This window comes from Otolemur garnettii, unplaced genomic scaffold (genome assembly GCF_000181295.1).
Source record: "Otolemur garnettii isolate 467f Iridium unplaced genomic scaffold, OtoGar3 scaffold00132, whole genome shotgun sequence".
Classification (NCBI taxonomy): domain Eukaryota; kingdom Metazoa; phylum Chordata; class Mammalia; order Primates; family Galagidae; genus Otolemur; species Otolemur garnettii.
Genome location: NW_003852527.1, coordinates 397,505 through 423,726, shown reverse-complemented (window position 1 = coordinate 423,726; position 26,222 = coordinate 397,505). Strand labels below are relative to the sequence as shown.

General features: G+C 35.4%; 1 protein-coding gene across 1 annotated transcript in view; it reads right to left on the bottom strand.

The window, feature by feature from the left end:
• The window catches only part of ASCC3 (activating signal cointegrator 1 complex subunit 3), a 368,987-nt gene that overhangs the window by 341,683 nt on the left and 1,082 nt on the right, over positions 1-26,222 (bottom strand). The window contains exons 2-3 of the mRNA XM_012810382.2: positions 6,892-7,080; positions 4,908-5,058 (exon numbers count right to left, since the gene is read on the bottom strand). Of these exons, the coding sequence (XP_012665836.1) occupies positions 4,908-5,058; positions 6,892-6,981 (241 nt within the window). The 5' untranslated portion in view covers positions 6,982-7,080. The remainder of the gene's footprint in view (positions 1-4,907; positions 5,059-6,891; positions 7,081-26,222) is intronic.

The window sequence follows — 26,222 nt, the reverse complement described above, 5'->3', positions numbered from 1 at the left end:
CTTTCTACCCAGGTTTTTATTCTTTACTTCTTAATAGTAAAGTCTTATTTCCTTCACAAAACACAAACCATAATGAATTCGCAAATGCCTTAAAATGCAGCTAGCACCCTACTCCTTTGAGCCACAGGCACTGCCCCTTTTTTTTTTTTTTTTTTTTTTTTTTTTGAGATAGAGTCTAACTATGTTGCCCTCTGTGGAGAGCCATGGTATTACGGCTCACCGCAATCTCAAAGTCTTGGGTTTAAGCGATTCTCTTGCCTCAGTCTCCCAAGTAGCTGGGATTACAGGGGCCTACCACAACACCCGGCTGTTTTTTTGTTGTACTTGTCATTGTTGTTTAGCAGGCCCTGGCCTGGTTTGAATCTGCCAGCCCCAACATATGTGACTGGTGCCCTTACCATTGAACACGGGCGCCAAACCCATTTATACTATACTTAAAGACAAAATTATTAAAGGTAAAATACATAAAAAAGTCAAAACCCAAATAAATCAGGGGTTATAAATTAGTGAAAGCAAAACTAAAGACCTCTGTGTGGCAAAATAATTTGAATACTGAAAGAAAATAGTTCAATTCTGAGTCTTGATCTATATTCAGATAGGAGTGGAATCAATAGATCAATGTGCTCTGGGAAAAGTTCAAAATTCTATTCTGGCTCTATAAAAGATAGTCAGTTACAGATCTGATTAAGGAACTACTACATATAACAACTTTCTACCCACTCTGACCACTATTCTTGACTCCCATCCCAGTTTCTACCTTACACTGTGAAAATCTTAATAACCTCCTAAAATGATAATTTAAAATTCTAAAGTAAGACATATGCATAATACATGATGCATTTTTTGACTGCCAATCTGTACCTTGACCTATTTTCCAGAATGTTTTTGCTTAGAACATATTGACTATTGATAAAGTGTACTGACAAAGCTTCATTGCCAATAAAATATAAGGTAGTATAACCCTGTTTATCCTTCAAAAATCCATGAAGGAGATAAGATAGCTGTGCCTACAATGAATATATGGATACAATAAGATTAAGGGCCAAGAATACTATTTTTAAAAATATGTATAATATTTTCTCCCTACAGCTATATTATTATAATAATCTTGAGAGGAGAATCAAATTGTAAAATGTATGAGAATATATTACATGTAAATGGGGGAGGGGAAGAATATTTTAAAATAACAAAAGAGCAGTCTGAACAAAATTGAGACCCTCAAAATAGAAAAAACCTAACCAGGTGTCATGTTAGGCACCTATAGTTCTAGCTACGTGGGAGGCTGAGGAAAGAAGATTGCCTGAGCCCAAGAAATTGAGGTTGCTGTTAGCTATTATACTATGGCACTCTATACAGGGTGACAAAGTGAAAAAAAAAAAAAGGAAGAATAAAACCTGGCATTTGTAAAACATTATCAGCATTACAAGCAGTGAAAACTGAAGCCCATAGAGGACTTTAGGTTGGATTCTCAATACTTCAGGTGTTTATTCAACATCTCTTATATCTCTTATAGCATATTAAGCATTGGAGTAGAAAGAGGTAGTAATACTGTAATCCTTGTATCAGCAAGGCAATCACAGTCAATCAGAGAAGAGATAGGAGTAAACAATTATCAAGCAATAAGAAACGTAACCTTAGAAAGTATGAATAGGTGATAGTCTATTGGAACACTGTCCATCAAGATCAGAAAAGAATCAGGGAAGACATGACTGAATTAAGCCTAAGCCATGTCTTCAGAGATGAGAAGCATTTCAGCTGCTAAACATAATGGAGAAAGTTACTTTAACAAATAAAAAACACAGGTCAAAACAAAACCAAACAGTATGCACTGTTCAGGAAATTAAGATAGTAAACAGTGCACATGTTGTCTTAAAGGTTATATGTGATATGGCAAAGGGATGAAAAGGTAAATTGTGTTAATTCATAAAGGAGGTTTCTATGAATTATTCTAAAAAATTTGGTCTTAACATCGGCAACATAGTGAGGACCTGTCTCCATAAAAAATGAAAAAAATGGTAGCCAAGTGTGGTGGTGCACACCTATAGATCCAGGTACTCAGGTGGCTGAGACAAAGGATTCCCTGAGCCCAATAGTTTGAGGCTATAGCGAACTATGATAATGCCACCGTACTACAGCCTGGACAACACAGAAAGAAGAGAGAGGGAAAAAAGCAAACAAAATAAACCCAATTTGGCCGAAAAGGTAAATTGAGAATAAAAATGAGCTTTACCTTTTACAAAGACCAGTCTTGTTGTGACAGAGAAGATGAAAGAGAAAGACTGTGGCAATAGACTACTGCAGTAGTTCAGACATGAGATGGTAAAATTCTGAAATAGGGCAATGGTAAATATGCAAAATAAGTAAAGAGCTGAAAAGTAGACTTGAAAGTTCATGACTTCTGACAAGAAAAAGGAAAAGTAAAAATCTAAGATTTCTATTATGTTTCTGTTTCAGAATTTGGATCTAGGCCTACCTTCACTAAACACCAACCATGATATAATTAACCTCCATGGGCCCTGTTTCTTCACATAACAAATGAAAACATTAAACAAGATATCTGTCCCTGATGTTTTCTCCAGCTTAAACCTTCAATTATTCTGATCAAACAAAACACATAGTCTTAAGCACTTCATGATATTATATGTCACTGAAATTTAATTGTTTTTTCTTTCTTTATTAATGTTGCTCCACCTTTTCATACAATCACACCAAAATTGGCTATGCTAAAAGAAAACTATAAGAGAAATCACAAAAATATACTCTCCATGATACTAATCTTTTCAAATGCTGCTTTCATTCATAAAGGGTGGCTGACTACTATTCTACCATGAGTTTTAGTACAGCTAAAACTTCAACTTCAGCACACCATTAAAAAAGTAGGTATAACAAGAGTATTGCCCAAATCCAATACTAAGATTTTATCGCTCTCAAAAATATTCTCATGAGATATTACATCTTAAAATAATCCCTTCAATATATCAGCCAGTCGATTATTCCGTAAGTATGAATCATATGTTTCCCCACAAGCAAGATCCCTAGGATAACAATTAATGGCTGGTATTTAAGACAAGGTTTTTTGTGTTGTAGCCAGAGATATTCAGGAAAGAAATACAAAGAATAATTTATTTTTTTAAATCTTAATTTCTCCATCATTTACATAAAGAAACCATTTAATCATGGTACTAAATAAGCTCAGTGTTTCGCTACTATTTTTGCTGAGTATCCTGTGGCATTTCAATAAAGAGGAAGGCCACTACAGTTTCTGAGAAGCACTTTAGTCAGATACCAAACACCCCAACATCTTACAAATAGAGACCAAGACAACTAGGAGGGTGAAATCCTAGTCAAGGTGATTTAGGAGATTTTGCATTTTCACTGTTATTTTATTAGGAATCTAAGTTAAAAATAGAAATGTGATTCTATGCCAAATGCTATTATAAATCCCATCAAAATGTGCCATATCTCCCCTACACTTAGGCAAACTCAATTTTTAATGAAGCTCTTGGTCACCTAACTGGAAAACTACATATGGCATTTATTTTGTACTTTCCCAACTTAAAACAATGAGGACATTCAATTCGGTATTATACTAGATTACAGATCAATGATAGGTAAATAATATATTTTTAAAACTCAAAATATTTGAAGAAAAAATTTAAAGACAAATGATTATAAGAAGTTTCCAAGTTTATGAGATAAAAAAGAAACACCTTTCAAATTAGGTGTAAGAAAGAAAATTGCCAACCAGTATATGATAAGGTAAAGTTCTAAATTCTCCGTCTACTAAGAATTCACCTGAGAAAGCTTTTCCACTTACTTACCAAATGAACCTTCATTAAGACCTTAAAATATATGAAGCACTACTGTAAGCACTGAGGATGGAATGTTGAACAAGAAAAATAAAATCTTACTCTCATGAACTTTGATCCTAGTGGTAATAAACAATCAAACTGTCAAATAACGGGGAGTTATAAGATAAAGTATGGTTTGGTGACAATCTGAGATTAAAGAGACCTCATTAAGAAGATAATTTTTTAGCTGAGTTCAGAATGATAAGAAAGGATCTACCATATTAAAATTATAACAGATGAACATTCTTGGCACAGAGCAGCACATGCAAAAACCCCCGAACAGGTACCAGCTGGGTTGTTTTGATGTCATGAGAGAAAGCCATGTGTCTGAAACACAGATGGTTATGGCCAAAGATGATGTGAGGTCAGAGAGAAAGGTGGAGGCCAGATCGTATAAGAACATAATGTGAGTTGGGACAGTTTGTAGGTACAAACCTGCTGAATTTAGAACTACAGTAGTGTTAACTACTCTTTTCAGTTATCAGAGTCTGATAATATGATGAGTTTCACAGTACAAACAGCTATTTTTCCAGAGAGTTGTTTGTTTCATTTAGTTTCTAACCTTGGGAAAGTACCCTAAGTACACAGTATTACAATTTCAAGTTATACTTTCCCCTGAGATACAATCAGTTGATAAAAATGTTAGTGTGGGATCAGAAGAAAAGTCAACTCCAGCTAAGTGTTGCCATTCACTGGGTGTTAGATGGGCCTTTTTATAAGAGACTAAACTACGTGACATTCAGGGTTCCTGAGAGCTGCATTAAATGTTTAATTTACCTTATCCTATTTCAAACAAGACAGTGGTTTCAGAACCTAAATTCCTACAAATCCCTCATGCATAATCGTCTTCTAATTACTACTTTATTTCCACCTTGACATCCTCTGCCCTGATCACACTGATAGATAAGACTGTCTTTTAGAATTATGAATACCTAGTACTTATTTGGAAATTTTGGCCTTTTACTATAGAGTATATAGTTTATAAGGAAGCTATTAGTTTACAAGGAATCTATTTTCGAAACTTACTGGCTCTTTAGAAAAAAACAAAACTTATACCTATTTGTTTTGCAGCATGTAATATTTCCTTTAACTCTTCATTTACACTTTGCATTTTACTCTTCTCCAGTCTTTCATTCAAAAATTTCATTATCTTCTTCCATGTCAGGCCCAAATCTAAACCTTGTTCATGAAGTTTGGATCGCTTTATCTGAAACAGAGAACATAATCAAAAAAAATAATAGTTGAAGTTCTTCTCAAATCCATCACTTATTGCATATATTTTGTATTACATTTGGCACTGCCCACAAGAATTCAATGTATCTAGTCACATCTAAACTTCTCCCTGAACAAGTTTTCCTTAAATGTGATTTCGTAGACGTTCAGTTGTTTAAAAAATAGTTTAATAAAAGTGCTCTTTTTGTTTTATAGTAGACAGTCATTATGAAATCAATTTCATACAGCGAAGTAAAAAGCAAAGTAAAAAAAGTTCAACATCCAAACAGTAACAACTGGTACTATCTCACATACCTCTTTTTGTTTGTCTACCTGCTTGTTTTTAACATAGTTTAGATCACAGTGTATATAAATAAGAAGTTTATGTCATGCGTTTTGATGAAATGTATTTATAGAAAATTAGATTCCCAGGGCTGATTCAACATATTCAAGTCAGTATTACTTTCTTAAGTCTGAGTCTAGAATAGGTTAGGAATCCAGGAGACTCTCTTCTATCCCATGGCTTCTTGATGCTATATACATCTTTCTGTTCTCAAGAAATGACCATGGAACCAAATAAAAATTTTATTTCAGTCTACTGGCTTTGATACAGAGATCAAACTCACAAAGCCCTCCAACCAAATGAAAAAGAAGTGTGGCAGAAAAAAAAATCATAATTTTACTCTTTAAATGATAACACATAATTCATCATTATTTTCCTGCCGCTGTTTTCTAATTTAAAATGGAGCTAGTCAATCTGGGTTTAGGGAAAGGAGAATGGACAAAGGAAGATATGAAATAAGATTGAATATTAAATGAATTAAGTTGTTACAGTAGGAACATGTGGGAAACAGTCTAAAGGAATCATTTCAGTAAGACAAAAGTAATGCTCCCAAGTGGTAAGATTCCTCATGGGACCTAACTGCATTTATAGCAAGGGTAAAATTAGTGTTGCTTATAAAACTGACGCATGAAAGAAACTTCCATACCATAATTACTACTAAAGCAGGAGTCAGTCTTTACTATAAAAGTGAAAATAAGAGTCCATATAATTTTGTCTTTCTTCTTTCATTCAAAAAAAGAAAAAAAAAAAGAGCCTCAGTATGTCATCCCAGCTAGAGTAAAGTGGTGTCACCATAGCCCGTTGCAACTTCAAACTCCTATGCTCTAGCGATCCTTCCTGTCTCAGCCTCCCTACAGCACTCTTGTTTAGGTTGGTGGTTGGTCTCAAACTCCTGGCCTCAAGCGGTCTTCCCACCTTAACTTCCCAGAGTGCTAGTATTACAAGCATGAGCCACCTTACCTGGCCTAATTTTCTATTTCTTATTATAATTTATTTCTGAAGGCTGAGTTACAAAGTAGCTTTTAAAATAATAGTGTTTTTAAAGTCTTAAATGCCTTTCTTCACAATTACAAGGACAAGTCAATTTTAAGACCAATTTCTGAATTCAAGAGTATATATTCATATTTTCCATGTTAAGGTACAGACATTGTTTCTGTTTGTTTGATAAGAATTTTACCAGAAACCAAAAAACTTACATGATCCAGAGTTAAATTACTGGATTATATTATAAAATTAACTGTGGCAGGGACCTTACTAATGAAAAATTAGCAAAGGATTCAATTACCACAGTTCTATTTACTCCCTTTGACAATACAGTTCTAGGTACTTAACACAAGTATCCCCAGAGGGTTATCAGTATACACATTCACCATTTGGTCTTACACTAAACAAAATTTTCATTTTAACCACACAAAATTGAGAAAAAGAATGTCGTATATTTGCTCATACTCTATATTTACAATGGTTTTCATCTAAAAAATTTACCTTTAAGTCAGCTATGTCTTCCTTATAATTATCTTGCTTGGTGACATTTGAAAAGGAGCGCAAGGCTCCTGTGAGACGAGGTAAAGTCATCTATTATTCAGTCAGTGATCCATATAACCAGAAACCAAACAATATGATATTTATCCGGTTGGAGGAGGTTGGAGAGGTAATCAAACTCAAAAAATTGACCTATATGAGAGAAAAAAGAAACAAATTAATTAAAAAAGCAATTGCCACCAATGCTGAAACATTTTCCTGATATATTTTTGACTTTGACTTGTGAAGTTTTTTTTTTTTCCATAACACTTTGGCTATGGTTGGAGAAGCATACAACAAATATATGTTTCTAACTACTATAACATTCTGTTAGCTCTACAAATTCCCAAGTGCAGGCCTCAAATACTGTGTTAGTACCGTCAATACTATTGAGAGAGATAACAGCACTTGCCCATCTTTTCCCCAATTTTATTGAGTAGTCACTGATTTCAAATTTTACAACTTTCTAGTGATTCCACCTCTGCTTAGAATGCTCTTCCCCCCATGTTATAATTGGCTTGACATGTGCACCTTGGCTTAAAAGATACATCATAAGACGGAGCCTTTCCTAACCATTCCTTCTAAGGAACAGGACAACTACCCAGTCACTGTCTATCAAAGTAAAATAATATAATTATCTTTACTGCTCTAATTAATATGTGACATTTTCTCCTTTACTTTAAAACTGATTTACATGTTGTTTCACTCCACAAAAGTAAGCTTCACGATGTAGAAAGAACATTTATTTTACTGATCTCTCCAGGAAACAGAATGGGCCTGGAATAATTTTGGCACTAAATAATTATTTGGTAAATGAATAAAAAGGAAAGAATGAAGAGAAGATAATGGTAATGAGGAGACTGGAAAATAAAGGAAAGAATTAAAGTGCTTGATAAAGAGAAGAACACCCGGAGAAAATGAGAAGTCAGATAACCTGGTCTAATTCTCCTTGTTAAGATGCAGACAACTGAACAACTAACCTCCAGACAAACAGACAAATACTATTCTGGTTAAAGATGGCTTATTATTGCCCAGCTAAAATCTATAAATTTATAAGGCATGGCTACTTGAAGGATATCACATAAGCTACACAAGTTCTTAAAGTAATTCTCAGCTAGAGATTAGTTTGCTCTCCCACTGCTAGGTCTGGCTGGTATTGTATTCCCTGGCCCCTGGGCTCTGTGTCAAGAATGAGTATGGGGACAGGCAGTCTCTGGGTTACGAACAAGACCAGTTTTATAGGTTTGTTTTCAAGCTGAATTTGCATGTAAGTTGGAACAGGTACATTTACCTATTACCTTCAATACCCTCCGCTGGTATGTGTGAGCTATAGGTAAGTCAGATCATTGTTTACAAGAGGGTGAATTGTACATATATTGTATGTTAATTCCAGCATGGACAGTCTGAACCAAGTCAAGCTGATGACATAGTGATCACAGACACAGAACATTTTACACAGTTTATCACAGAAAAGAAAGAATGTAAATGAGGAAGCTGTACGAAGTGTAAATATATTCCAGAGAAAGAGGAACATTGTCAGTCTCCACAAGTGGAGAAAGACCCAGACAACATTAGGTCTCATGGAAGGTAAACAGATGACAGGGATGTGGCTAACAGTGAAGAACAGGGACCAAATTGTAGTTCAGAACCAAATTGCAGCTAGGAATTGTTTCCTGGTGGGAATGTACACAGTAAAAAGTTCCTAGTGACTTCCAACTGACCAGGGGCTCATTACCATCTAATTACCATAGCATTGGTGGAGCTTCATGAAGAATTCTAGGAAAGATCCATGAGTAGAAGAAGAAACTGTTAAATAACCACCCTGCTTTATAACCTGTGACATAACATATTCTATAACCACAGTCTATCAATTACCCCAAAGGGCAAGAAACAACCACCCATCCTGCAGCAAGCAAACCAGTAAGCTTAGAAAAGGCAGCATGTGCTCAGACTCTGGGTGTTTCTCTATTTGTGGAGAATGACCCATTCCTCTCTCCCTAGAACTTATTTATACTTCCTCAGCTTTCTTTTTTACTTTCATTCTTCTTTCCTGTGATAAACTGTTGATGTAAAATTGTTTTATGTCTGTGATCACACTGTCATTGTACCAGAATTCAGTCTTGATTGACAGTGGGAGCTGGGAGACCAGGAACATCCAGACAGACCTAGCACCATGAAACATTTTGAAATATCTGGAGTGGCTTTGGGTATCACAACTGGAAGGGAGTTGGAGAGGGACTACGAGTACTGGCTTCTGGCATAGGTCAACTAAGAATTATCTAGGCCACGATGTCTAACATGGGAAGGAAAGTACTAGAGGGGAGAGGAGGCTACCGGGTAGCCGGCCATACAAGATGTCTCAAACCACTTCTCATTCCTGTTTTTTCTCTTGAGTGCTGTATTCCTGAAGTCATTACAAAGTTTAATACTTAAAAAAAATCCAGCTCCTGTTACAATTAGATATAAAATAATTATGTGAAATATTTAACAAAAGAGGGAATTTTTAAATAATGTATAATAAAACTTGACTAGGCAGATTTGAAAATATAACTTCTAGAAATAAAAATATGTAATTGTTAAATTTAAAAACTGTCTGGGGATAGGTTAAACAACAGCTAAAGAGAAAAGTGGTAATGTACATAGTTACCGTTCAATAAAAAAAAGAAAATAAAAAAAAAAAAAGAGAAAAGTGGTAAATTCTATCACAAAGTACAGATCAAGCAGAACAAACAGAAATAAGACCAAATACATCAATAGTCACAATAACTATAAACAAACTTAGAATTACAGAATGAATTGCTAAACAACAAACAGTAGATCTACACAATAAACACAAGACAAAAAAGGTTGAAAGTTAAGGGATACAATAAAATCAAACCAAAAAACCCAAACCTAACTGGTGGCAGTATTGAAAATATCAGGTCTGGCTTGGCGCCCATAGCACAGTGATTATGGCACCAGCCATGTTACACTGAAGCTGCCAGGTTCGAACCCAGCCCAGACCAGCTAAACAACAATGACAACTGCAACAAAAAATAGCCAGGCATTGTGGTGGGTGCCTAAAGTGCCAGCTACTGGGAGGCTGAGGCAAGAGAATCGCCCAGGAGTTTGAGGTTGCTGTGAGCTGTGATACCATGGCACTTTACCAACGGCAACATAGTGAAACTCTATCTCAAAAAAAGAAAGAAAGAAAAATATCAGCTCATACAAAACACTGAGGTTTAAAACGAAAATTACTAGGAATTGTTAAAAATCTACAAACTAATAAAAGATACAACTTAAACATTCTGAATTTGTATGCCCTAATAGCCTTAGTTAAAACATACAGACTTTCAAGAGAAATCATCAAAGTAGAAGCTGAAAGACCTCACTGTGTTTCAATGAATCAAAAAAGGCCTTACTGAATTTCAAGTCAGTCACAAGTAAAAGACCTTAAAAAGGAAATAATTCTGGCTCGGCGCCTGTGGCTCAAGTAGCTAGGGCGCCAGCCACATACACCTAAGGTGGCAGGTTCGAATCCAGCCTGGGCCCACCAAACAACAATGAGAGCTGCAACCAAGAAATGGCGGGGCGTTGTGGCGGGCACCTGTGGTTCCAGCTACTTGGGGGGCTGAGGCAGGAGACTCGCTTGAGCCCAGGAGTTGGAGGTTGCTGTGAGCTGTGATGCCACGGCACTCTACCCAGGGGGACAGCTTGAGGCTCTGTCTCAAAAAAAAGGAAATAATTCTTTAAAAAAAAAAAAAAAACCGCAGTAAAGAAATAGTACATGAACAATGTAATAAGTTAATGAACATACCAGAAACCTGTACTTAATGATTAAAAATTATATATTCTGATCAAGTATATTTGGGTTTAAAAAATGGTCTATGTATAGTATGCTATAAAGCAAGCCTCAATAAATGTCAAAGAATAAGAGTCAGTAAACTTTTTCACAAAAATAGAGTAGAAAACAGTTTAGGTTTAGCAGGCACCTCTGCCATATAGTCTTTGCTTTTTTTTCAAAATGACACATGAAAGTATCAAATCCATTCCTGAGGTCACAGTGACCAATATTGGTCCTAATATTGGTCAGAATCATTAAGCAAAATGTGATTAGATTATAAATCAGGAGGAGGAAAAAAAAGTATTAAAAACATACGTAATTATAGCAAATCAGTAAAAAATTGGTATTAAAACTGGGGAAAATACAGTGGATTCTTCTGTATCACACTGGAGAATTTTAACCAGCAAAGTAAAATGATCCAATTTGTAAATTAACTCCCTAGCTAGCTGATCCGAAATGTCAACTATCCACTGGGAATGAATTCAGGAGAGGGTCTGTGAAAACAAGATGAATTAGGGAATCACATCTGGATTTTTCTAACACTAGATAACATATACGCTTGAGTACTTTGAAGAAAAAATTCAAGCAGAAGTCAGGGGACAGCATAGAGCAGAGATTCTCAAACTTTATTTTAGACCAAAGTCTCCTGGAGGGCTTCTGAAACACAAATTGCTGACCCTACTCCCTTCATTCCTAGTATTTCAATTAAGCAGAACAAATGGCACTAAGATGGGGTGTGAAAATTTACATTTCCAACAAGTTCTCAGATGAAGCAGAAGATAAGGACCATACTTGAAAATCAGTGTATACAGATGGTGTCTTCTATTCTCAATTCACCATTCAATTTTCAAGTCAATAATGACCAAGGAGAAAATTCATTTATTTAGAAATCCATGGCCTGAATTTAGGTATATGGTTTGGCTTCTCCTAGCCTTTTTCAATAAGAATAAAATCATACTGAAAGTGATCTGAGTGATTTATATCTCAATTCTCCTAAGAACTATAGATTGTTAATATCATCCATAAAGACTAAGCAAGGAACACAGTAGATGCCTTAGGGAATTGGGGCTTAAATTCTCTACCCACATCGAGAGGCTGCAAAGATGCATTCATGATGACGAAAGTCATTAAGTCTTTAAAGAAAGGTTCTGGCACTAAACTGAACATACTTTGTCTCAGAATCTATCAGAAATTTTATCACACAAGTTTATGGTTTCAAAACATCATGTCAGAACAAGAGGCACAGGTTGCATGAACACTGTGCCTCTGGCATGGTCTTATGAATAGATGGGATCCTTGGGGATACTACTTCCATCACTACGACATACCTTACAGTAATATCCTGAATCTCCTGCCCTTTTCTTAAAAACAAAACAAAAAGGCAGGAAGACTTCACTGATTTTTACTCTAACTCATAAACCTAGCAAATTCTAACAAAATAAGATAATACACTCAACCTCAAGAGGAGATCTAATAATAGGGTGTGATAATGAGGTCACATCATACACTACAGTAACAGGAAACTTTAAAGCTCCCTGAGATCTCATCAGTGATCAGTTTGAACTATAATTGAGAGAATGGAGGCAAAACACATTACTTAATTTGATAATTGTGCTTTATCTGTTTTCTTCCTCAGGCTGAATGATCAACATTAAATATACTTTAATCACTCATTAGCTCATTGTCACCTACAATTTATTCACTATCATTTGAGTTTGTCCTAACATGATCTGTGCTAGGCACTGGGTACAAATGAGGTTTACAGAACTGTTTTCAAGACTCATAATTTGTACCAGTAAAAAGAGTTCCAACTTCTAAGTGTATATGAAATGTATAAAAGTAAAACTGAGAAAACAAATTTTAAATTGTCATTTAATCAGCAAATATTATAGATTACCATCATATATTAAAAACTTTAAGAGGTTCTACATATTGAAATTTAAGAAAAATAATTTTGGCATCACTGCATTTGCACTCAATGATGAGTTTACAGTACGGTTTTGAAGAAAGAAAAATACTTGCAATAATTATGCAAATATGACTGTCAAGACTGGGGAGAAACATCTCAGGGAGTGGGAGGGCAGCAGTAGAGAGAAAGGAGGGTGAGCATGAGCTGAGACTTAAGGAACTTGAATTAGCCTGCCTTGTAGGAAAGAAAAAAAAAAGATTATGCCAAGGGGTAAAAGAATAAAGAAGAAAACTAAAATAATAGACTTATTGATTTAAAAATCCTTACAGAATGCACTAATACATTTGGAAACTCATGAAATAAGACTTTAAAGATGTTATGTAACCAAAGACCCAACAACGTATCTCATATTGAACACTTTTAAATCTGATAATCAAAGTCACTGAAAAAAATTTAACTTGTAGAAAAATTACTCAGACTTAATGTGTGCTGAATAGATTAAAGGTAGAATCAAACTTCAGAAAAGTAAACCAGTTGGACAGTTATTTCAGTAAATAAGGTGAGAGATAAAGAAGTTGAGACAGAGAAGGCAGGAAAAGATGGATTTAAGACATGTGTATTTGGAAGATAAAATAAACATGGGATAGGATGTGAAGATGAAGAGAAAAGGAGCAGGACATTCAGGAGAGGCGGAAGAGTGAAGCCTGTATGTAAAATAAGCATGTAGAAGAAGAAAGAGGACTAATTTTGTTTAGGCAAGTTTGACTTATGGGCCATAAAGTGGGATGTACAGTTTTGGACTTCCTATCAGAAGTCTGGGCTCCATCATAGTTAAAACTATAGATGAAAATAATATTACTATAAATCAAATATATATACACCTGTGGACTCTCTTCCTAAGAAAATAGACATACACACATATAAACAATATTTTCTACGCTATTTCAAAGGCTGCATGAATGCCCTAATGTCCATTCATGCACTCTACTCCCAAAAGCCTCTTGAGACTAGACAGCAGAAGGTTAAAGACACAGTCCTAAGAGATCAATAAAAGAAATGTCATACAAAGTCATATCAGAGGAAAAAAGAAAGTTTCATATCCTATGATGCAGAGCCCACTGTACTTGTCCACTCTAAGGTCCTAGATGACGTTAGCATAGGTGGTTTCAAAAGACCGGTTGGGAGAAGGCAATTTTCAGTGGGTTGAAGGATAAATGAAAAGGAAGAAAATAGAAAAAAAAAAATGGATACATACCATTCACTCAAAGAACCTGGCTGAGAAGAAAAGCCAGACACAGTGAAATAACAGGGTTAAGAGTTTCTGAAATAGATACAGAGTTGAGCACATTTTTATAATCAGGGAGAGCTGCTATCAAGATGGAAAGGTCAAGTAATCAGGATAAAGACTATGACTGATGGAGTAGGCTCCCTGAGAGAGAGTGGGAACAAAGTGCAGGTCTAGAGAGACCTGGATGAAAGGAGCATGAAGGAAGAAAGAATGGAACTGCAGATGCTTGTAACATGATTGGGCAGAGAGTGAATGAAAGGGAGAAAAACATAGTAAAGGGGAATTTATCAGAATAACTTCTATTTTTTAAAATATGCTGAGACTATTCAAAGAGAGGATGAGCAGGAGTTTTCAATGCAGAGCTGAAAGTTCGAAAGTTCAACCTTGCCACCACCAATGAGAAAGGAAACTGATTAGCATACCAGAAAAGGAATTTTCAGATGGCAAAGAATGTTCAGCTCATACTGAACACTAAAGATTTATAGTGGCAACAATCTAGAGTAGGAACAAAAGTTGTAGGATCCAGGGTTTTATAACACAGGTGTATTGGACAAAAAAGCTTAAATGACAAGTGATTATGCTGAATCTTAAGTCCAGACAAAGGGAGAAGATGTTCAAGTAGGACATCTTAAAAAGAAGTTATGTTCATGATTAAAATATCTGGTTTTTAGGAACAGAGTGAAGAAGCATTAAGATAAAGGGGCCTACATTATTACCTCAGTAACTTTTTTTTCACATTTAGTATGGGCTACTAAACAAGTGTATAAATGAAAAATTCCTTTAATAATAAATTCATAGTACTCAAAGCAAATATAATTCCTAAAGGCTTAAAAGCCTAAATGCCTGTTTTTATTTATCAGAAGTACCCACCACGATTATCTGAATGAATTTCAAACTGTTAATTAGAAATATGTACAAATAAAAAGAAATGGCCTTGAAAAAGTAATTGTATTTTTTAACATTCCAACAAAGAAGGAAAAATAAAAAACCTGAATTTCCCTTTGTGAAATGATAAGCAACCTGTGAATTAGAATACAGTACATACTATACTCAAGTACTATGTGGAAAATTGATAAGATGATTTCTTTAGATGCCAAACCCGTGTCCCTGAAATATGGAGGGCTGCTGGATAGCAACTTTAAAAAATATAGTTACTGTATTTTTCAGTATAAACAAATAAGAAAATCTCCTAAACAGCCAAACTTTGTTTTCTAATAAATATAATTATCAGCAACTAGTTGCTGGCATTATGGATACTGGGAAAGTAAGAAGGGGAACAAAAAGTAATATAGTGCAAAAAAAAAAAAAAGGAAATATGTGCAAGTAAGGGATGAAAACACTGAAATGATGGAGTAGGTTGTAAATGAAGTAAAAATGTGAATTAAAGCCAGGCATACTGCTTCATGCCTGTAGTCCCAGCACCTCAGGAGACTAAGCAGGAGGATCACTTGAGCCCAGGAGATCAAAGCTACAGTAAGCCATGACTGTGCCACTGCACTCCTGCCTGGGTGACAGTGAGACCCCATCAGTAAGAAAATACAAAAACAAAATCACAATACTTAAAATAAGATTTTGTACTTAACTAATCACACCTTGAAAAACTACAACATTTAAATTTTACTGTGTTTGTGTTTAAAAACAATCAAGTTGTAGCACAGTTAATACTGTCAAGGTATCAGCCTTAATAGATATAGTGTGTGTATATATACACGTATATAAGTATGTACGTGTGTATATATGTACATACACACACACACATATATATGTATATATATACTATGGTATTATGCCATTTACAAAGGAGTGATTGTTCATGATGAATCCTAAGGAGAATTTTAGCCTCTTATTCCTTACTTGTACTTTACTGTACTTTATTGCCATGAATTGGTTAATAAAGTGGAATCACAGAACAGGTGAATTTACCTTATTTGAATATACCAAACACAGTAGGCCAAAAAAGAAAATAAAAGTCATAGACAAAAAAAAAAAAAAAATACTAGAAATCCTATCTATCATTTCACACATTGAATACCTGTTCCAGATTGAATGGCCATTAAACACAAGCCAACTTTTTCATGTGGAGCTCATCTAAAGAAATTGTGATATGTTCCAAGTCTGAAGAAAAAACATAGCTATATAGGACAAACTGAGAGATGGTATGTTGTGCCAACTTGGTGTCCTCTCAAAGGACTTTCAAGGTTAATTATAACTATTCATAACTTCCACCTAATAAGTTTATTTTTTACTTAAAACCAAATCATGTTTTTATTAAAACATTACATTTTATAAAGGTCACTTCATTTTTAAAATCATTATAGATATATAACTGCATATCTTTACAGCAGCAGTTCTCAACCTGTGGGTTGGGACCGCTCTGTAACAATGAAAATACATCCTGTATATCAGATATTTACATTACGATTCATAACAGTAGCAAAATTACAGTTATTAAGTAGCAACAAAAATAATTTTATGGCTGGGGGTCACCACAACATGAGGAACTGTATTAAAGGGTTGCAGCATTAGGAGGCATTAGGAAGTTTGAGAACCACTGCGTTATAGGGTGTGTGTGATGTTTTGATACAAGCATACAATGTGAATTAATCAAATCAGGGTAATGGAGTATCCATCACATCAGGTACTTAGCACTAATTTGTGTTAAGAACATTCCAATTTTATTGTTTTGGTTATTTTTAAGTACCAACTTATTGCTGATACTGTCATTTTGCTATGGCATCAAATATTGTTCATTCTAATGATCTAACTGTATTTTTACATCCTTGACCATCTCCACTTTCTCCTCCCTCCTCATTATACTTTCAGTCTACAGAAACCACCAATCTACACTGTTTTCATGAGATCGATTACTTTTAATATTTTAAGTACCACACATGATTGAGAACATGTAAGATTTGTCTATCTGTGGTTGGCTTATTTCAGTTAATGTAATATTCCCCAGTTCTGTCTATATTGTTTCAAATGGCAGGATTTCATTCTTGTTTTGCGTCTATATGACATTCCATTATATCGAATTCCTATGTGACATTACATAATTTCTTTATCTATTCATCCGTTAATGGACATTTAAGTTATTCTAAATCTTGACTACTATGAACCAGTGCTACAATAAACATGGGAGTATGTCTTTTCAATAGAGATTGCTTTTCTTTTGGAAATAGACTTAGCATAGGAATTGCTGGATCATATAGTAGTTCTATTTCCAGTTTTCTGAGTAACCTCCATACTGTTTTCTGAACTGGCTGCACCAATTTACATATTCACCAACATCTCTGCCACAACATTATTGCCTTTTTGATAAAGGCTATTTTAACTGGAATGAAATATTTCATTGTAGTTTTGATTTTCCTTTCTCAGATGACTAATTATGTTGAGAATTTTTTCATATACCTTCTTTTGAGAAATGTCAATTCAAATCCTTTGCCCGGTTTCTTCCGCCCCCCCCTTTTTTTGTTGTTGTTGTTGTTCTTGTTGAGACAGAGTCCCACCTTTAACTTTTTCTTTTTGACTTGTTGGAGTTCCTTTATAATCTAGTCATTAATCTCTAGCCAGATGGGTAGTTTGCAAATATTTTCACCCATTCTATGGATTGTCTCTTTGCTTTCTTGATTGTTTTCCTTTGCTGTGCAGGAGCTTTTTAGCTTAAAGTGATTCAATTTGTCCAATTTTGCTTTGGTTGCCTGTGCTTTGGAGAAATCACTCAAGAAATCACTGCGCAGACGAATGCATTCTAAAGCATTTCCTCAAGGTCTTCCTTTAGTAGTTTCATAGTTTCAGGTCTTAGATTTAATCTACTTTAATTTTTGTACATGGCGAGAGACTAGTTTCATTTTCCTGCATATAGGTATCCAGCTTTCTCAGCACCTTTTATTAAAGAAACTTCCTTTCCCACTTTGTTTTTGGCACCTCTGGCAAAGATAAGCTCACGACAGATGTGTGGATTTATTTCTGAGTTCTCTACTCTGTTCCCTTGGTCTGTATGTCTATTTTTATGCCAGTACCATGCAATTTGGTTGTTACAACTCTACAGTATAATTTGATGCCAGATAATGTGATACTGTGTTTCTCCAAAAATAAGACCTACCCAAAAAATAAGCCCGAGCAGGATTTCTATACATTTGTTAAATATAAGCCCTACCCTGATATTACGACCTAGTGATGGGCATGGCTATGTAGCATCTCTGCATAGCCACGCCACACATTTCAGTGGAGCGGTAAGGAAGACTGGGATACCTTTTATCTGCCACAGCTCCTTTCTCTGAGTCGTTCGCACTTGCACAGGTGCAGGTGTGGTAACCTCAGTCACAGGCATCCTATTGCACATGTGCAAACGGCTAGGGGAAAGGAGTTCACATATCACTAACGTCAGCCCCACCAACAAGGTTGGCTCTCCCTGTCAGGTTCCAGAAGAAGATGACTTAACTGGATTTTGAATAAATGTAGATTGCTGTATTATACTTAATAAAAATAAGACATCCACTGAAAATAAGGCCTAGTGTGTCTTCTTGAGAAAAAATAAATATAAGACAGTGTCTTATTCTCGGGGGAAACACGGTACCTCTAGTTTTGTTCTTTTTGCTCAGGATAGCTCTGGCTATTCTGGGTCAACATACATTTTAAGATTTCTTTTTCTATTTCTGTGAAGAGTACTGGTATTTCAATGGGAATTACACTGAAGCAATGAATCTATAGATTGCTTGGGTAGTATGGACATTTTGACAATGTAATCCTTCCGATCCATGAGCTTGGACTAATCTTTCCATTTTCTTCCTCTTTGATTCCTTTCATCACTATTTAATTATAGAGATCTTTTCAATGCTTTGGTTACATTTATTCCTAGGTAATTTATTTTATTGTATCTGTTGTAAATGGGGATTACCTTTTTGGTTTCATTTTCAGATTGCTTACTCTAACAAAGTGCACTTTAGATCCTAACTCATTCTTAAGCAAGAAGCAACTGCTTGTGAATAGTTTCCAAATTAGAAAAAGCATCTGGAGCACAAAGAAGAGAAATAAAATACACACATGTACACTTTTCATGTAACACAAAATATATAATGATTAAAAATAACAAAATTTGTATGAAGCTCTTATTCTCTAACTTATTCCACCAACTAATTACTTACTCATATTAACTCCAGGTTTTCCAGACAAAGGTGGAAAAAAGGAAATTCAGACAGGATCATAATTATAAACCAGATAGTATCTGTATTATAGAAGACTCCCCCAAAATTATATATTAACTTTACTTTTAGCAGAGATTAAGGAAATAATTTTCTTTAAATGCCCCTGGGTAAACATATGACTAGGATAATACTTCAGCATCAGAATAGTCAGAAAAAACATCCCACAAAGATCAGACAAGCACACCCACGACTCTCAGGAAAACATGGAGCCGACCTACCATATACTTGGTAGCACATATCGCAATGATTTCCACAATGGTCAAGTGCAAAAGCACCTGACATAGATTACATCTAGAACATACAATTCTCATTCTACCCTAGTCCATAGGCCTCTGGAAGAAAGACTCAAGAAATTTACACGTCTCTTTTCAAGAGCGGAAAACACTCAAACCATGATCCTTCTGCTCTCCCATAACAGCACAACAATAATCAATACAGAAGATGCCCATGATCAAAAGTGCAGGGTTTCCCCCAACACACCAAGCAAGCAAGCAATTCTGCAGTGCCTTTCAATTCCAACACTCCCTACCAGGAAATAACATCAGATCCCATAGGCTGAGGGCTCATTCTCACAAGAACAACCCTCACTTCGATGCCAATTGCAAGCCTCAGGTTGTCTTACCTGTGCTTCCAACAGACTGGCTATAAACTCAGTATTTCATGACCCACCTCCTTGGCTTCAATTAATTTGCTAGAGCAGCTCACAGAACTCAAAAAACAGTTTATTAGTTTATTATTAAAAATATTACAAAAGATAAAGAGGGAGACACAGTTAAAAGCATAAGAGAAGCAGCAGGCAAGGACATGTCACATTCCAGGCACCTCCACATGTTCAGCCATACAGAAGCTCTCAGACTGCTACCTTTGGGGATTAGTATGGAAGCCTCATTACATAGGCTTGACTGATTAAACCACTGGCAACTGGTAATCAACTTAACCTTCAGCCCCTCTCACCTCCCAGGGATTGTGGGTTGGACCTGAAAGTCCCTTGCTCTTTCAGATGACAAGTCCCCACCTTGAAGCTACCTTCAGGATGCCAGCCATCAATTAATTTATTAGTATACAAAAAGATATAACCTAAGAGATTCCAAGGATTTTAGGAGTTTTATGCCAGGACTCAGAAGTCATACATTTCACAATAATGTATTATTCATCCTTAATAAGCCCTGAAAAGATAAATTTGAATTGAAACCCTGACTATTACCTTCCAAGAGGTGGCCTTATATGCCAAACTAAAACTCAAGTGATGCTCTGGAATCAGCCTTATATGTTTCAAAAAAAGGTTTTCCTGCCTTTGTATACATGGTCCTGTGTATCATAATATGGAACACCAATCCATTCCTGAATATGAGTTGGGCAACTGATGGCCTTTGGAATAAATGGCACCTTCTATATTTTTAAATATTTAATTATTGAAACAAATATCATGTTTCAAAAAGCATCAAAAAGCACTAGAAATATATTTTAAAATGAATTCTGACTTTTTAAAGTTACAGCATACAGCTTTAAACAAATTTTTAAAAACTAATGTAATCATTTATTTCTCCTAAGATTTCTGATTAATATTTTTTATAGTGAAGCTACTAGGAAAATCATATTTGATGACTTAAAAAAAAAATAACAGCTGGGACACATGCAGTGGCTCACACCTATAATCCCAGCACTTTGGCCAAGGCAAAAGGATCACCTGAAGCCAGGAGTTTGAGACCAGCCTGGACAACCTAGTAAGACTCCTACATGTATCAAAAAAGAAAAAAAGTCATAAAAGAAAAAAATGACACCTGTGAAGATTATACAATATTTTTAAGTGTTTATAAAAATCTCCATATTAACATAGGCCATAAAATAATTGGATCACTAAGTACTAGATGTTGCTTTCTATTTTTTTTCCTTCTCTCATCAAACCTGGCCTTTGAATGGTATTCTCTGATCTTAAAAGTACACTTTAAAAAAATGATCTGTACTGTCTGATGTTACCGTACACTTCTTCAAACAAGTGACATTTTAGTAGTTGAAGACACTGGTCATCCTACACATCCTATTCCAAGTTTTCTAGTCCCCCTTTTTTCTTTCTGAGATAGAGTCTCACTCCATTGCTGTGGGTAGAGTGTGGTGGCATCATAGCTCACAGCAACCTCAATCTCTTGGGCTCAAGTGATCCTCTTATCTCAGCCTTCCTATTAGATGGGACTAAAGGCACCCACTACAATGCCCAGTAAATGCCTTTTTCCATTTTTACTAAAGATGGATGGGGTCTTTCTCAGGCTGGTCTTGAACTCCAAAGCCCAAGCAATCTACCTGACTCAGATTTCCAAAGTGCTAGGATTACAGGAGCCCAGCTAGTCCCATTTCTTATCATCAATCCCCCACTATGGCTTGGTTCATATTCTGTCACACAAAAATATATAGAAACATGCTTGAGAATTATATACACCAATTCTAAGGAAGCAGACTGCAGGGGAAGAAAGAGAAGTGAAAAAGAAAAAACATAGCTATATTTTTTTAAAAGAGAAAAATCTGAAGCAAAGAAGGAAAAAATTAATACTTTTTAAATCAATGTGGAGAGTACATCTGTGTTTGTTACATTATTTTCTGAGATTTTTCATATTTTTGAAATAGCTCATAATTAAAAATTTTTATAAAGTTTTAAATCAACACAGAAGGCTATTAACAGAGATAATCATTATAAAAGCATCAAAATGAATGTCTGGCAACTTGTAGGTTCTGAAAACTGAACTCTTAACATTGAATACCTGGGTACTCTTTTAACATTCTCACTCACCATGTGCTTCAACTGTATTTTCAACATTATCAGGTTTGCCATTATCAACCTAAAGACCACTCTCAACTCTCCATAGTATACAAGAAAGAAGATTAAGTAAATATTTCTTAACATCCTAGCACTTATACCAAGGAACAGACTGATAGATGTAACTTAAAAATTGTTTTTGCTAACCTAGTGTTTCTTCAAGTATATTCATTCTAGGTCTTACAATTCTGCTTTTGTCTTTGGTTTGTGTTTTTTTCTTTCCATATTCAGTTTATACTCTTAAAATAACCAGATATAAGCAAGATCAATTTCTTGATATATACATAACTCCCCTTTTTGATCATCACTTATGAAACTGCCCTTTATGAAATTAATAAAAGACCACAAGGAGGGAACTGTGTGGCAGAGGCCCAAACTCTGCAAACGTATAGGCATAATACATATATGTTTATATATATATTAATAAAATATTTAAATATTTATAAAATATATATATAATATATATATAAGACCAGCCATTGTTTCCTAGCTTGCTTTCCTATAATTGCTTATTACTCAGGAGTCACATAGCTGATAGTCATGAAGATTCTCAGCTTTCTTTATTGCTCCATACAAGCATCATCCTTGTGAAACCTAAGGCTAGTCTTTGAGATATCTTCCAGACCCTGTATTCCAGGAGACCAACTGATCTAACCAGGTCTAAGGCCCATACCACGGAACCAACTCAACTAGTCTTGCCACCTAGAAACTGACTCAGCACAAGAATTTCTGCTTCCCAAGCCTATAAGTTCATCTCTATCCAATCAGCAGACTCAATTCCCTAGCCCTTTACCTGCCAAACTGTCTTTAAAAACCAGGGCTCACAAATTGTCAGGGAGACAGATTTGAGAAATTCTTCTCTTCTCCTCACATGGTGCCTAGGATATTAAACTCTTTCTCAGCTGTTAATGCCTGCTATCTCAATGCACTGGCTTCTTCTTCAGCAATGGGCAATGAACCTGGTTGGGTTGTTACATTTATGTGTGACAACACTGAGGATTACATTTTCAGAAAGACTCAAACTCTGAGAATCTACCTTTGCATTTTTATTCTCAAACTAAGAATCATACAAACCTTCTTCTAAACTACAACTGTCAAATTTAGCAAATGAAAATACAAGATAAGAGTTAAATCTTAATTTCAAGTAAATAAATAATTTTAGCAGAAGTATGTCTCATGTGGTTAGTCTCGAAAATTGTTAGGCCTAGGCTAATGTAGAAAAATACCAGTTAATTCCTGGCAAATTTTTGGGCTGCAAGCTCTCAAAAAAATAGAGTAAGTGTGGTTCACTCCCAAGATAGATGGGAAAGTACTCACTAACTTCTTGCTTGACTAACTCCCTTGAGAAACCGGGAAGCACCAACTATACCTGGACTGACCTTAAAGAAATACCAGGTGGGGAAAATATTAAAACAAAGAGGTATGATGTATAGCTAACTAACCACAAAATTCTGTTTCTATACAATGTTTGCTTGCTACCCTACCCAGATGCACCTGGACAGCCTGTGTGTCAACCAGGATGCAAACAAGCCTTAAAAACTGACCTCTTAAGCACTCGGGGCTGCTCTAAGAAAATCCATGTTGGAACACTGAGGCAGTCACCAGCTAGCTCTTCAATAAAAAGACTTTGCTGTAAATTTGGCTTGTTTGGCAGTGTGGTCTTTGTGGAACAACAAAATTATTTGTTGTTTATGTGAAATTCCAATTTAACTCTGTATCTTGTATTTTATTTGGTAACCCTGCTTGGAACTTTTAAAAATCTTTCTTCGCCCTATTGACAATTACTGTCTTTTTAAGTCTACAGTAATAACCATATTTTTAAAATAGGTACCAACTTTTTAAAAGTTTAAGTGGAAAAAAAGAACACGAGACAAAAGATCTAACTGGCCTACAGCAGCATCACACCCAACAGACCGTAAGGGGAAATGCAAAGCTTGGAAACACCACATCAGCAGGGTGAAAGAGCAAAGCTCAAGACGATGTCAACCTAAAAAAAGACAGGAGAGAAAATTACGTCTAAACATCAACATGTTGGGTTTCCTAGGGACTAGAAATAAATAATCTGGAATAGATTATTTCATCATACCTTTGTTTTAATATTTTCCCTACCTGGCATTTCTTAAAGGTCAGTCTAGGTATAGTTGGTACTTCCCGGTTTCTCAAGGGAGTTAGTCAAGCAAGAAGTTAGTGAGTACTTTCCCATCTATCTTGGGAATGAACCAGACTTACTCTGTTTTGTTGAGGGCTTGCAGCCCAGAAATTTGCCAGGAATTAATAGGTTAATAATATTAATTAATATTAATAATCTATCATTTCAAGATTATTTATTAATCTATTTCTAGATTATTTAGATTCTATAATCTGGAATGTTCAATCTGGCCAGCTACCAGTGCATTTATTAAGAGAAGGATAAAGGGGAACTTTTAGTAGCAAAAAATGATTTATATACATAAAGATGCTTAGAAACCAAAATCATTGGTTTTGGAGGTTCAAAGCCAGAGTAGTCAGTTCATTAGTGGAAATGCCGTTACTAATTTACTGCTGTTCTAAAGAATATCTAGTGCTAAGATTGAGCAAGAGAAGGACAGGGGAGGGTTTTTAGAAGGTTCTTGGAAACAGCTCTTATCTCTGCATGTAAACATAAGCTTCCTCTCCTTTGGAACTTCAAGGCCCTATTTTGCCCAGGTTTAAGTGATTTCTACCTGGAATCTGCAACTTTCATAATAGTAATCTAGAAATCAAAGAACACTATCACCAAATCAATTCTCATAACCACTTGAAAAAGGAAGTGTTAAGCTATGTTCTTTAGTCTACCTTTTATCCAGCACTAATAAAAGAAAATAATTACATCCAGTGAAAACATTTACCCATTCATTAATCCATTCAAGAAAAATGTACTCAAGCCCTGGGGATTCAGTAATTAAAAAACTGCTCAAGTGAAACTGCCTCTTCTCTCTCCTTTCCAGTGATATTTTCTTCTCCACTAGATCACTGACAAAGCTTAGAAGCATGCTGTAGTGGCTCCCATATTAAAAAACTTGCATAGACCTCTCCACTTAACACCTCACCTTTCTGCTCCCTATTTACAGCAAAAACTCTACTCCAAAGAAGCTTTTACCTCAACTATTCTACACACACACACACACACAAAAATGGCTATTAAGGTCACAAATAACTTCAACCTCACCAAGTTCAATGTTACTCCTTGATCCCTGTTTAACCTGTCAGTTTTTGACCCAGCCTCCCCCCCCCCCTTTTTTTAAGACTTAGGTCATCACAGCTCATTTGCATCACTCCCAAGATAACTAAACAGCTCTTAGTAGAACTACAGAAGTCCTCATCAGCTAATCATCTCTGATCAGGCACCACCTCCCAACACTGTTGCACTGGTTGTTCAGTTTCCACCATATGAACTTTTGGGAGCCAAAATCAAACTATAACAAGGCTTCAGCTAACTACTTCCCAAGGAAGGGTTTAATAAGGTAATGAATTTATTTCAGTTGGTGAGTACCATATATGTTCTTGATAAATATTCTCTCTGTGCATAAGATTCTTATAGATTACAAGTCATTAACATATACACGATCAATCAGACAAACATGAAGACTGGAAAAATAAAGACTTTTTTTTCAGGTAGAAACTGATTTCCCATTGTGAATGTTATATTTAAACTAACTTTGCAAAGAAAAAAATTGACTCTTCTTAACTAACAAACCACTAGCGCGTTTACTATATTTTTGATCAAAGGCAATATCATCAAGTCATGCTGTTCAACTGAAATCATCTGCTTATATTTCAATGCTAGTTACATATAAACATTGACAATAACTTATTCTTGTAAAAAGTCTTGTTTTGGTCAACTAGAGAGCCATGTCATGAAAAGGACCCCTAGTCAAGATTCTCTCTTATAGAGATTCTGCTGAATTATAGAAAGTTCGATCAGCACAGACACTGTATCTCTCTTGATCTTCTAGGCCTAGCGCAAATCCTGGCACATATGAAAATGTGAATGAATAAAGAATGACAAAAGAAAACTGTTCAGCAGAGATCAGAAAGCTAAGCATTGAAAAGTTAATGCACTCAGACAAATAAGCTTATTTAGCCTACACTAATTGGCATCTGTAAAAATTTTTCTCAAGCAAGACCATAATATTTTATAACCAAAATTAAAAATAAAAGGTACAACAAGAATTGGAAGCTGAAATGGCTAAGGCGCCAGCCACATACATGAGAGCTGGTGGGTTCGAATCCAGCCCTGGCCT